At 37.5% G+C, this 15,377-nt stretch overlaps 1 protein-coding gene across 1 annotated transcript in view; it reads left to right on the top strand.

Annotated features, from left to right (window-relative positions):
* The window catches only part of hob (bridge-like lipid transfer protein family member hobbit), a 916,854-nt gene that overhangs the window by 789,260 nt on the left and 112,217 nt on the right, over positions 1 to 15,377 (top strand). The window contains exon 42 of the mRNA XM_090374277.1: positions 12,663 to 12,913. Within this exon, the coding sequence (XP_090230403.1) occupies positions 12,663 to 12,913 (251 nt within the window). The remainder of the gene's footprint in view (positions 1 to 12,662; positions 12,914 to 15,377) is intronic.

Genomic DNA, 15,377 nt, shown 5'->3' with positions numbered 1-15,377 from the left:
TAAAGACCACGACTGAACAGCGTGCCATCAACTTTCAAACCTCAGTTTTCCTTTCGTATAACCAGCCTCTTCAATATTCTGAACTTTTATGTGCCATTAAAACAACATGCAGCAGTGCCGCTGGGCCAGATGGAATATGTAATATCATGTTACAAAACCTTGATGACAAAAATTTACAAATACTGCTGGTCTACTATAACTGAATATTTCTGGAAAACATTTATCCCAGCTCTTGGCATCATGCCACAGTTCTTGCCTTTTTGAAACCTGGAAAAAATCCTACTAGTCCCATAGAGTTACAGACCAATTTCCTTCTCCAGTTGCCTCAGTAAATTACTTGAAAAAATTATTCATAATCGGCTTGTTTGGATCATCGAAACAGAATAATGAGTAATAATCAGCATGGCTTTCATAAGAACAGGTCCTCCTTAGATCTCATGATCAAAGCTGAGTCTGCAATTCATAATGCCTTTGTAAAAAATGAACATCTTGTTATGGTTTCCATAGGCATAGAGAAGACATTTGATACTACCTGGCATCATGGCATTCTCAGTGACCTTCATGCCCTTGGTCTACAAAGCAACCTGCCTATATTTCATTAGGAACTTTCTCCAGAATCGTTCGTTCCAAGTTCAATATCACAACTCGCTTTCAGCAATATTTTTACAGAAAGGAGTACTACAAGGGTCTGTACTGAGTGTAACCCTTTTTGCCCTTAGAATTGATTCCATCACAAAAGAACTTCCAAATACTGTTGAGACCTACCTTTATGCTGATGACCTCTATTTCTTGCCATTCTCAGAACATGAGATTCATTGAACGGCAATTGCAGGTATCCCTGAATGAAGTCCAAAGGTGGGCAGAGTTCAATGGCTACTGTCTATCACAGCAGAAAACTGTTGCAGTCAACTTTTGTAATCAGCTTAAAATGCATACAGATCCTGAACTTTATATATCAAACTTTACCATTCCAGTAACTAGCAACATCAGATTGGGATTAATCCTTGATAGGAAATTAAATTTCATTGAGCACATTAAGTTTGTGCATACTTCCTGCCTCAAAAAAGCTGAACATACTAAGAGCTTTATCTGCCCTGTTGGTGAGCAGGCCATACATCTTTGCTGCTCTTATATAGAGCATTGATCAGATCCCATTTGGATTATGATGCTCCAATCTATGATTCTGCCCAAAAGAGTACACTATGCTGTCTGGATCCTGTACAGCATAGTGCATTGCAGATTTCCCTTGGTGTTTTCAGGACATCTGCAACCCATAGTTTACAAAACCAGAATGTCATTCGTGCAAAAAGAATTCTTATCAAAAATGAAGGAAACCTAATACCAACCCGCACTATCATACTTACTTTCAACGCACCTACCCTACCATCATCAGTGAAAGCGGGATACCTGAATTGCCAGGTAAAGCCATACATCCCCGATCCAATAAGATGCTTCAAGTGTCAAAAGTATGGCCATTTGCAAACAGTATGCAGAGGTCTAGCTATTTGTGCCATCTGTGGCTCAAAAGATCATAATGATAAAGAATGCAATGCACAATCTCCTCGCTGCCCAAACTGCAAAGGAGATCACCCTGCCTACTCCAGAGACTGCAGTATATGGAAAAAAGAGAAACAAGTACAGAAATATAAAATTGTTACATACCAAGAAGCTAAAAAGCAGATACCATTACTCCCAGCTGTTAGATCATACTCAGCCACAGCAATGACAGTCCAGAAAACAAAAGTAATTGCATCACAAACTGACATCTCAGTTCCGCCTAACATCTCAATAGAGGACTGGGCATGTACTCTTCTCTTACAGACAAAAACAAAAGCTGATCAGGCAATAAATACTCCAATTATAATCCCACCAGATGCTAAAGATCCAACACCAACTGGCAGTGAAAATCCTATCAAATCTGTAGACAAAAAACAGAAAAATACTGATACTATGGAAATTGACGAAAAGGAACAAGATGACCCAGTACTGGAACTCTATGCAACTGATGATATGGACAGTGGTGGTCATCCAACTTTCTCTAGAAAAGAAAAAAATCAAAACAGATTGGTGCAAACAGGCAGCCCAGCGTAAATCATCAGAATCTATAAGTAAGTCCAAATAATGCATACATTTCTTCAGTGGAATTGTCGTGGGCTTCGAAGTAACCTTCATAATATCAAAGATCTGATTTCCATCTATAATGCTGCAAGTGTTTACAGCATTATAGATGCTGCAACCGACCTAACTCCGCACGTAAGCATTTCAATCAAGCACTACATTACTACATTAGCTATAGGCAAGATTGTAAAACCACAACATCTGCTCATGGAGGTGTTGCCATTCTGGTAGACTCTAATATTCCCTCCAGGCATATCCAGTTGCAAATGCCTCTTGAAGCAGTTGCAGTACGAATCGTCACAGGAATTACCCTTACTATGGTTTCACTATATCTTCCACCTAACCATACGTATACACTGCAAGACTTCGAGACTTAACTGGCCAATTACCATCTCCTTTCTGTCTGATGGGCGCTCTTAATGGACATCATATCATTTGGGGGTTCACTTCACATAGACAAAAGAGGACAGATGATCGAAAAACTTCTAGATAACAGGAATTTAACACTCTTAAACACGGATACTCACACCCATGTCCATTTACCAACAGGGAGTACCTCTGCAATCAATCTCACCATCTGTTCCCCGGCTCTCTTTCCTATTCTTGAATGGTTTGTTTCAAATGATTCCTATAACAGTGATCATTACCCAGTTGTTTGTCACCTATTAACAAATGACGTGTACCGCAATTAATAAGAGGTAAAAAGTGGAAATTTCACAAAGCAAACTATAAGGCATTGTGATATCAATAGTGCTGTCAGTTATGTTACAAACCAAATCATCTCTGCAGCAAATATTTCAATACCAAAGATCACTAATCGTGACCATAAACACTGCAAGCAGTAGTAGAATGAAGAATGCCCAGAATCAAAGAAAGAAAAAAATAAAGCTTGGAATCAATTCAGAAAGTTCCCCACCACCACTAATCTCATAAAATTTAAGAAAATCTGAGCAAAAGCACGTTATACACTTCAGAAATCCCAAAAAGAGTCTTGGATATCTTTTGCTAACAAAATTAGTAGAAATACTGACACTAGAATTATCTGGAATAAAATTATACAAATCTCAGGTAAATATTCAACAGTCCCTAAACTGATAATCAGCTGGAAAGGCCATAATATAACTGATCCAGAAAAAATTGTAAACCTATTAGGAGAAACCTTTGAGGAATTGTCAACTACATCATCATATAGACCATTCTTTCAAAAACATAACACTCAAATTGAAAAATACAAAATTAATTTCCGCACAACTCATGAGATTCCATACAATCAACCCTTCACTATAAATGAGCTACACAAAGCCTTAGCCAAATCAAAACAAAGTGCAGCAGGTCCGGATGGAATCCACTATACAATGATTAAGCACCAAACCGAAAAATTCCTTATTCATGCTCCTACTTCTTTATAATAGGATATACCTTTAGCACACATATCTCGACTCTTGGCAGCATTAGTTTGTGCTGGCCTTTCCAAAACCAGGGAAGGACCACTCAAATCCAAATAATTATTGCCCTATTTCCCTCACTAGCTGTCTTAGTAAAACTTTAGAAAGAATAGTGAATGACCAGTTAACGTGGTTTCTTGACTCGCACAATCTCCTTAGTCCGAGCCAATGTGGTTTTCAGAAAAACAGATCAACATTGAATATATTGACAAAAGCCGAAGCAAACATCCGCAATGCCTTTTTCCAAAACGAACATCTTGTTTTGATATGTCTCGACATTGAAACGGCTTTTGATACTACCTGGAGATATGGTGTCCTACAGGAATTGCATAAATTAGGACTGCGAGGTCATCTACTAAAGTTCCTCCAGAACTTCATGTATAAAAGAACTTTCCAAGTCTACTACTATAATAATTTGCCTGAAATATACAATCAAGAACAGGGGGTACCCCAAGGCTTAGTCCTTAGTGCAACCCTTTTTTGCAATAAAAATCAATCCTATCACAGACATCATTCCAGAAACAGTAGAAACATATCTACAGGGTATCTCAAAAATATTGGTACAAACGTTTAGGGGAGGTAGGTAACATCTAAAGGAATGTGAATCGCATAGGAACCCATAACCGGAAACGTCACGGGAAAGTAGTAGCAGAGGCACAAGAAGCAGAAATGACACAAGACAGTAATTAGTGGCAAACATTTATTTGACATATTAACAATGGAGTACGAGATGGATGCATTTCATGATGTTGCAACAGATGCTCGAAGGTTCCACCATGAGTCGCGATGCATGCGTGACACCGACGCAGCCTGGATTGCCGGACACGGTCGAATACACCTGGAGTTTCTTTGACAGTAGCAGCAGCAGCGCAGACGAGTCTCACCACAAGATCCATTTCCATCTCCCCAGGCGATTCATACACGATAGATTTGAGAGTCCCCCCCTCCACAAAAGAAATCAAGGCTCGATAAATCAGGTGAGTGTGGGGGGCAGGCAATGGGTCCACCATGGCCAATCCATCGATGCCCAAAACACCTGTTCAAATGGTCACGAACACACCTTCCATAATGGGCAGGCACCCCGTCATGTTGAAACCAAATGTTGCGTCTCACATTTGCTGGAACATCATCAAGTAACCCTGGTAGAACTTGTTCAAGAAAGATCTGATATTTAGGAGTTCGTGTGGGATGGTAACAGGTATGGGCCGACTAAGCAGTCACCGACCATACCTGCCCACACATTTATTGCGAAGCGACGTTGTGCCGCATGGGGCGCACACCATGTGGGTTGTCATGAGCCCACACATGAGCATTGTGCTGATTGAATAAGCCTTCCCGAGAGAAATAAGCCTCATCTGTGAACAAAACATAGGCTGGAAAATTCAAGTCTTGAACACTTTCTTGGAGAAACCAATGCGCAAAAGCCACACGTGCAGGATGATCTTGGGGGAGCAGTAACTGAACCCTTTGGAGGTGAAAGGAGTGTAAGGAATCGTCGTGCCAGACACGCTGTACACTGCAATGAAACACTCCTGAGGCAACGGCACATGTGCTGGTAGTAGGATTATTCTGGACGGCATTCAACACACTTTCTTCCATAGTGGGAGTTCGCGTCGAACGTGGTCTGTCCGCACTACTCCTGTTACCTCTAAATCACCTATAATCGCACAAATTTTGATGCACATGCGCAAACAAATGGTGGTCCGGTACATGTCTGTCTGTCTGGAAGCGTTCTCCATAAATCCATACACTAGATGCATGTCTGCCAACTCATAGTTCATATATTGATGCATGCTCTTTGTGCGGCGACTACCACGCCTTCTACCGACTTACGGTGACGTTTCCGGTTATGGGTTCCTATGCAATTCACATTCCTTTAGATGTTACCTACCTCCCCTAAACGTTTGTACCAATATTTTTGAGACACCCTGTATATGCAGATGATCTCACTATCTCGTGTCACTCGCAGAATATGTGGACAATTGAGACACAGCTTCAATGCGCTATAAACAAAATAGAGTCCTGGTCCACCTATAATGGATATCGACTCTCAGTACAAAAGACAGCAGCAATACATTTCTGCAGAAAACAAAAGATGCATCCTGACCCAGAAATAAGAATAAACAATCAAAAATCCCACTGTAACATAGTATCCGATTACTAGGTCTAATCATGAATCAGAAATTAAATTTCCTAGACCATATAAAACATCTACGTACAGTGTGCGTAAACAAATTAAGCATTCTACGGGCAATATCTTCCATGACATGGGGAGCTGATCATTATTCACTTTTGCACATTTATAGAGCAATGATAAGATCTAGATTAGATTATGGTTCTCCCCTTTACTCATCTGCGATAACTAAGAATAAGACTAAGAACTAAGAATAAACTAAGAATAAGAATAATAACTAAGAATAAGACCAGAACTAAGAATAAACAATCAAAAATCCCACTGTAACATAGTATCCGATTACTAGGTCTAATCATGAATCAGAAATTAAATTTCCTAGACCATATAAAACATCTACGTACAGTGTGCGTAAACAAATTAAGCATTCTACGGGCAATATCTTCCATGACATGGGGAGCTGATCGTTATTCACTTTTGCACATTTATAGAGCAATGATAAGATCTAGATTAGATTATGGTTCTCCCATTTACTCATCTGCGAGGAAAAGTGTTCTAAATTGGTTAGATCGTTACCCTCACAGTGCATTATGTGTTGTTTTTGGAGCATTTAATACCTCACCTGTGTACAGCTTATACACAGAGATTTATGAACTATCACTCAGTCTTTGTAGACAACTTCTTCTTCTGAACTATGCTGCAAAAATTCAAAGCCTACCTGGACATCCAACATGGCAATATCTGTATTCTCTATACTCCAAAATGAGAAACTTTATATGAGAAGAAATCTAGCATATGCAAACCTGCCAGCATACGACTAAAAGAAATACTTTCACAATGGAACTTAAAAATAGATAAAATCTACCAAGATACCCCCGCATATCTTCCCCCACTGGGAAATCAGTTCAGCCGACTGTGACATTGACCTCACAAAATGGAAACAACATAACATCCCAAATCAATATATGAAACAGCTGCATTCCTTTTATGTAATGCAATTCTCTGATTACTCACATCTGTACACTGATGGCTCCAAAACAGATCAACACGTTGATGCTGCTGTGGTCTTGCCAAAGAGAATAATATCTCGGTCCCTTCCAGTAGAGTGTAGTATCTATAGTGCTGAACTGTTTGCAATAAGTCTCGCACTAGATCACATTGCCAAAACTTCCCTCGTAAAAAGTATCATGTTTACAGACTCATTAAGTGCAATATATGCTTTACAGCTACAAAATCAACCATCTCACCCGTATCTAAGAAAAATTCTCTCCTGCTTATCGCTTCTTAAGACTAAAAACGAAAAAGTCACTTGGATTCCTGAACATTCTGGAATACTGGGCAATGAATGTGCTGATCAGGCTGCCAAACATCTGTCAAATGAAATTTATCACTTGCATAAAATTCCACAGACTGATTTTAAAAATGTCACTCGAAAAACCTCTGAAAATATTTGGACACACACCTGGAAAACTCAAGAAAAAAAATTTTTTTTCAAATCAAACAGCACTCGAAATCCTGAAAATCAAGTTAGCATTAGCATTAGCAAAGACACATGATGCAAAAAAACAACCCTTATTTCACCCATCCACTCACTCCAAATGTTTGTCAAGTTTTGCCTTGAATCTATCAACTTCTACAATGACAGATGGAAGTTTGTTCCACCAATCGACCACCCACTGGCTAAAGGCAAACTTCCACACATCTATCCTACAACTGTCTTTCCTCAATTTGAATTTATGCCTCTCAGGCATAAAATTCAAATTCAAAAATTCAAATAAATTTATTCTGAGCACAAGGAAGAATCCCATCCGCATTGAGCATGCTCAAACCATTCAAGACTTTATACACACCTCAATCAGATCACTTCACAGGTGCCTAGTCTCCAGACACTGTAATTTGCAAAACTTAAGCCTTTCTTCGTAAGAGCAACCCTTTGTTCCATTCACTAATCTTGTTGCCCTTCTCTGTACTCATTCCAACAGCTTTACATCCTTCTTAAAACGAGGCCTCCAGACCTGGATACAGTATTCAAGGTGTGACCTGACCATTGCCTTATACAAGGGGATAATCACTTCCTTATCCCTGCTAGGAAAATTCCTGTATATCATTGACAAGTGTTTTCTGAGCAGTGCAGACTGCCTGCACAATACCCCCCCCCCCCCCAAGGTCCTTTTCATTCTCTACCACTGTCACTGTGGTACAACAGAGTTGATACATTACTCTGGGATTACTGCTTCCCATATGTAGTACTTTACATTTGTCAATGTTAAACTTCATTTGCTACCTCTCAGCCCATCTGCTCAACTTTTCTAGATCCTATTGTAGCAGTGTACTGTCATTAGTGTCATTAACAACCCTACCAACCTTTGTATCGTCTGCAAACTTGGACATTAAGCCTGATTTACCATCATCAATATCATTTATAAATACAGAAAACAACAATGGACCCAACACTGAACCCTGAGGGACTTCACTAATAACATTAGTCCACGAAGAGCAGTGTCCATTGATTACCACTCTCTGTCTTCTCCCACTCAACCATCCCTTTATCCATAGCAGCAATTTGCCTCCAATGCCGCACTGCTCCAATTTGTGCAGCAGTCTTCCATGTGCAACAGTATCAAAAGCCTTTCTAAGATCCAAATATATGATATCAAAGTTATTCCCTGCATCCAGTTCCTTTGTGATCACATCATAGTATCCAATCAAATTGGTCAGGCAAGACTTTCCCTTAACAAAACCATGCTGTGTCCGAGCTATAACTGAAGTCTTGTCTAGATGATCCTGCAATGCTTCTTTAACCAGTGCCTCCATTCATTTTCCTGGAACAGAAGTTAAACTAACAGGTCTGTAATTACCTGTGTCTCCCTTTGTTCCTCCTTTGTGGATTGGGGTCACATTTGCACATCTCCAGTCCATGGGTACCTCCCATGAGTCCAGGGAAGCTCTCATAATTATGGCTAAGGGTTTGCTTACTTCCTTTGCTGCCTCCTTTAATATAACTGGGATAGATTTCATCCACCTGGATAGATTCCATTGCCTTTCTTGTGTTTATCTTCAACAATTTCTCCTCCACTGTACTCTCATTGTACTCTTATTACAAGATTATCTAGCTTACTGCCAGAGTTGAATACATCTCTGGCATTCCCCTCCCTGAATAACTCCTCATGTGTGAATGTCGATGCAAAATATTCATTTAGTTTGTTAGCTACCTGAGCAGGATCATCAACAACAGTTGAACCATCTATATCAAGTGGACCAATTTGATTCATCCCCTTCCTTCTAGAGTTTACATAGGTAAAGAACTCTTTGTTGTTTTTCTTTGCATCCTTTGCCAAGGATTTCTCATAATCTGTCTTTGCCTGCCTAATCTCCTTTGTGACTTGGTTACAGACCAGCTTATATCTATCATAGGCTTCTGTGTTACATGTTAATTTATATGTATCCCATGCATTTTTCTTCTCTGTCACATATCTAATTAGTTCATTTGACATCCATTTAGGCCTAAATCTTGATTAATATTTCTTTTTTGGTATGAAAAACCTTGTAGTTTCCAAGATTAATTCTTTGAATGCTTCCCATTTTGAATTTGCTGTTGGTAACATCATCAATTGTTTCCCCTGTATAGAATTTAAATACTGTCTCAAACCACCATAGTCACCTTTACGAAAGCAAAAAGTTTTCTGACAAACAGATACGAAGAGGTTATCCTCGCCTGGCTTTGCATTGGACATACACATTTAACACACTCTTATCTGCTAATGAAAGATGATCCTCCACAATGCCCTCAGTGTCTAACCATACTAACAGTAAAGCACGTCATCATAGAATGTCCACGTTACCAAACTGCACGTCAGTCAGCTTTCAAATCGCATGCAAATGAACAATTAAGCCTTGAACTCATTATGGGAGAAAGCTCAGATGTAAAGGAACTCTTTACATACCTCAGTCAATAAACATTACCAGTTGCATCTAATATTCAAACATCAGTGTTAACATAACTGAAATAACAAAACTGGAACAGGCGCAATATAGCTGAAGCAGCTTTTGAACCGCAAAACAACAAACAAACAATTCACAACATGAAAAGATTGCTAAGTACATATGACTGCACCAACTAGATGTACACATTTTATATAGTCAAGATAGATGCTTGCATGCGTGTAATAGGCGCCTCCATAGCCAGGTGGGAAGGAGCAGCAGTTCGTAGCACATGCTTCTTGATTAGACCGGGGTTCGAGCCCATCACCACCAAATACGGAAGATGCGGAAAGGTCAGGGAATGACCACCGCATATCCCAGAGCAATATGGCCTTAGTGGCTAATGCTCCTAAAAAACCAAATAACAACAAATAACAGCATGCGTGTACACACAGTGACGTGACTCTAAAATGCTGGTTTAGTCCACTTTTCGCATGGGCCATAGGTTGGACACCACTGCCATAGACAGTCTGTTCTACTGTTCTTTATGCTCACAGTAGAGAAAACTTTGCTTAAACAATGAGTTGCACTGTTTCATATGAATTGCCTTGCTAAAAGGTTAATCTCCTATTTATTAATTTCTGCAGAACAATCATAAATTAGATAGTCTGCTTTAATTTGTAAAACAGTCTCTATCTAAAAAAAATAAATTATAAAAAATCTATCTATAAAAAAAGTAATATAAATATGTAAATAATAATGAAAGAGAGAAGAAAACACAGTATCTAACATTAGAAAAATATTCAGTGATTTGAATAGAAATGACTGAAGCAAATGTAAAACTGAAACAAACAAGATAAAATATCCGACACTCTGTGAATCGGAAAGTTATGTTATAAAAAAAATTTTGCATGTAAAACACCTCTAGAGTAAATCGTGTAATTTCACATAAACATCAATATATCACTTCAAGACATTTTTAAAGCTAGACAGTAAACAATTCAATAACCAGCAACAAGTGCAATAAATATTTTGTAGCATAACTGGTGAAATATTCTATTGCCAGTGAAAAGTAACAAATATGGTGGTGCTGTACCTGCTGGGTGCAGTCATGCTATAACTCTGGAAAAATGACAAAAAACACAATTCAGCATACCAATAAAAAATTTGTCTATATTTAGGAAGATACAGAAAATCAGATTTTTATCGCCAACAAATAATTGATGTGGACTCATTTTTTTTTTCAAGATGGATCTCACTGGTGTGGCACCACCCACTGTGAGATTAGTAAAAAATATAATAAAAGTCTTTTTTTTTTTTTTCTTGTTTTTAGCATTTAGGTGCACTATTGAGAATGATACAGTTTGACCTTCACAAACCAAATTTTTCTTTCTATGTTACTTTCACTTACCAAATCGAAAGGTTTGGTAAATCCTAGATACTAGTTCACCTATGTACACATCTGTAAATAGTTTTTATTACAGAAGTAGTGATTATAGATTTCTACTAAACTATTAAATTAATGCTTTCCAGTTTTGCGATTGATTCCACCCCCTCTTTGCTGGTATCTGTCAAAGTTACAGTTAGTTTGGCATAACTTCCAAGATTTGCCACCAGGTACACTACAGTTAAATTTTCAAACAGTGCACACACCCTTTCTTATGTATACTGCCATTCTAGCATCAGTTTGAGATTTCCCATTATAGGGTTTTACTTACCACCCTATATAAAGAGATACAGGGTGGTAAGTAAAATTGGGAGAAATTAAGTGAAATAGTATTCAGAAATAATAAAAGTTTATTTAATTTTTAAATGTAGAGTTGGTTTAAAAAGGTATTATTGATTGGACTGTTGTCCAATCAGAAAACATAAGTAGGATCATTATTTAATTCTTAAAAAAAACTTGATTTCATAAGTACACTTTTTTTACATTTGTCAAGTTTAACATTGACAAATGTAAAGTACTACACATGGGAAACAGCAACCCCAGAGCAACGTATCAACTCTGTGGTACAACACTGACAGTGGTAGAGAATGAAAGGGACTTGGGGGTGGTTGTGCAGGCAGATATGAAGTTCTCTGAGCAGTGCAGATGGGCTGCAAGAGTAGCTCATGGAGTATTGTCAATGATATACAGGAATTTTTCCAGCAGGGATAAGGAGGTGATTATTCCATTGTATAAGGCGATGGTCAGGCCACACCTAGAGTACTGTATACAGGTCTGGAGGCCTCATTTCAAGAAGGATGTAGAGCTGCTGGAACGAGTACAGAGAAGGGCAACAAGATTAGTGAATGGAACAAAGGGGTGCTCTTACGAAGAAAGGCTTAAGTTTTGCAAATTACAGTGTCTGGAGACTAGGCACCAGCGAGGTGATCTGATAGAGGTGTATAAAGCCTTGAATGGTTTAAGCATGCTCAATGCTGATGGGATTCTTCCTCTAGCTCAGAATAATCACCTGAGAGGGCATAAATTCAAATTAAGGAAAGACAGATGTAGGATAGACGTGCGGAAATTTGCCTTTAGCCAGCGGGTGGTTGGTTGGTGGAACAGACTTCCATCCCTTGTGGTGGAGGTTGATAGCCTAAATAAGTTTAAGGCTCAGCTGGACAGGTATTTTGAACGAACAGAGGGGTGAAGTGGAAGTGGTTTTTTTTTTTTTTTTTTGGCTGATGCTGCATAAGCTTGCTTTCTTGCATCAAATGCCTCTACTAATGCTAATGCTAATGTAGAGTTGGTTTAAAAAGGTATTATTGATTGGACTGTTGTCCAATCAGAAAACATAAGTAGGATCATTATTTAATTCTTAAAAAAAACTTGATTTCATAAGTACACTTTTTTTAAGTTAGTTTTACTTTTATAAACGTGTGAAGTATTTAATGTTTCTAAATATTGTTCTCATTTAAAAAAATTGATTCATATGATATATTCTAAAAAAAACAAAAAACATTAGATCTCATTCTAGTTATGAAATTATTTACTTTATTTACCATAAAGAAACCCATCCTTGATATTTGAATAGCATTGTTCTTACTTTTAATAATAATAGCCAGAAGATACTGATTTGTGGGAACCAGAAGTAGTAGTTGATTCTTTCACTTTGACTCATCATGACCTGGACATGTGTACAAATTCTTTACAATATGCAATGATCTTGGACTTGGTAAATAATTTGTTATTGTACGTTGAACCCAGAAAGAAGGAAGCAAGTGAAAAATTGCAACGTATGTGTTTTCAGCTCCAGTTGTCTTCTGTTGAAGACCAGCGTGGTCCTATATTACAGCTTCAGGAGCACGTCCGGTAGGTAACCCTTTAAAATTGACTCATGACATTAGAAGGAAGTACAAAAATGTTTTCAGAAGTATTTTTGAAATTTCTCATATTTCATATGTTATCACCTTTCCTTCTTGCATGTGGTATTTTTTAGTATTGGTTGGTTTAGTTAAGATCTTTCTGAAGTAAGTAATGAAATTTTAAAAAATCATAACAATAGTCAAATGGAACCATTCATTAATGAACAAGAGGCACTGAAAATATGTGTGGCTGCAACCTAGGATCATCTGCTTTTGTGATAGAAGTTTCCCTTTCTAACGCATAGTGAAAATAATAAATATGTTAACTTAGTTCATATCTGAACTCAAAAGAATCATCATTCAAGTTTGGAATATAAATTTCAGAGCACACTGTATGGTCTTAAATAAATAGAGAAATCCCTTACCAGCTGTAGGGGAATACATCTCTGAAAATTACTGTTTTGCAAAACCATGATTGGTAATGATAAGGTCTAATGCCAATAAAATACACAGTAAACTTCATTTTCCATTTATTCAACATAATATGGATGATAAGCTCAATAATAGAATAAAAAATTATAAGAACAAGGTGATGGTACAAGTTAAAGAAAGCCTGACATACCAGGTGGTCAGACATGAGAGTTTAATGCATTGTGATTGAGTGGACCATGGTGTAAGCCCGTGTGGCTGCTAAATACAATTATGGTTGTATTCATTGACAAAATAATTAATTGCAAATTCCTCTGTCCTACTGGCATTACTGGAGCATAAACAAGGACATGTTTTTTTTTTTTTACACACAAAACGTTGACTATCCTCTTATTCTTACATAGGTGCCTCCACAGCCAGGTGGGCAGGAGCAGCAGTGCATAGCACACGCTTCTTGATTAGACTGGGGTTCGAGCCCGTAACCACCAAATACGGAGGATGTGAAAGGTCAAGAAATTACCACCGCATATCCCTGGAGCAATATGGCCTTAGTTGCTAATGCTCCTAAAAAAAAAAAAACCAAATAACAACAAAAAATAAAAATGCTCTTACATTCATTTGATACACTGAAACTATAGTCTTCAAAACATTATGGAAACAATTCCAAAATACTGTATTCAGGAAAATCATAAGTGTTAGTCAAAAAAAAATTAAAATCTGCACAGAGAGAGAGAGGCAACACCATACGTATATACAGTAAAATCGGTTATCCTGAAGTCAGTTATCTGTAATGTCAGTTATCCGGAATAAATTTGAAAGGCTGATCTTTCTTCTCTGTTTTTTTATTAATAACGGTAGTGCAGTAAACACAGTTTATAGTGATCTTGTTTGCAAATTGAATTTTGATTCTAATAAGCGAAAGATCAAGTTTACTACCTGTTTATAACAGATTGTATAAACAAAAAGCCCAATAAACCTGCAAATTGTTTTTATTGTTTTATGGTTGTGACCTCTAGAATTCTATGTGACTTTCAGAAATGTGCTTTAGAAAAATATCACAGAGACTACTGGGTTTTCTCAGAAACCATGAGTGAATTTCAGATTAGTTTAGCTTCAGATTCGGTAAGAATAATATTGGCCCGAAACTGTGTAATTTATTGTTTTTCTCAGTTTTTTACACTAAAATGCGAACAAAAAGAAAACATGCAGTTTTAACATTGCAACATAAAATGGAAATTAATAAAATTAGAAAAGGTGAAATTTTAGGAAATCTCTCCGAAGTGTTTAATATGGTGATTTCAACAATTTATGACATCAAGAAAATTTCCAGTGCTATAACAGAATTTGTGTCGATTATGGATAGTGAAGGAGGATCTAGCAGGAAAAAGATGATGTCGAAACCTGAAAATGCTACTTCAGAGAGTGCACTTTAATTATGGTTTCTTCAGAAGCGAAGTTAAGGTGATCCAGCGTCTGGCCCAATGTTGTGGGAAAAAACATTGGATTTTAATCGAAAATTAAGAGGTAATGAAAATTTTAAGGCAAGCACAGGTTGGCTGAAAAACTTTAAACTGAGACACAGTATACGTGAACTAGATATTCAAGGCGAGAGAAACTTTATGCAGACGAATCAGCAGTGGTGTCCTTTAAAAGTAAGTTTGCTTTAGTTATATAGCAAATTACAAGAAAGAAAACGTTATAACGTTGATGAGACAGGCTTATTATGGAAAGCATTGCCGAGAAAAACCCTAGCCACTAAAATAAAAATGTCTGCACCAGGTTTTAAGACAAGAAAAGAGCGTATTACAATTTCTATGTGTACAAATGCTACTGGGTTGCACAGATTGTCCATGCTCGCTATCGGTAAGTCGAAAAAACCAAGAGCATTTAAAAATCTTTCTTATTTTCCTGTTTTGTATAAAAATTCCTGGATGGATTTTTCTGTTTTCCGAAATCAGTTTATAATTTTTTTTAAATTGAATTAATCTTAATTATTTTATTTAATCGTAAGGTAATATTAAATTTATTTAATCTTACCTTAC

The sequence above is a fragment of the Mastigoproctus giganteus genome, chromosome 5 (assembly GCF_048544385.1).
Source record: "Mastigoproctus giganteus isolate SK-2022 chromosome 5, ASM4854438v1, whole genome shotgun sequence".
NCBI lineage: Eukaryota > Metazoa > Arthropoda > Arachnida > Uropygi > Thelyphonidae > Mastigoproctus > Mastigoproctus giganteus.
The sequence above is the reverse complement of the archived record's forward strand: the minus strand, read 5'-3'. Positions and strand labels throughout refer to the sequence as shown.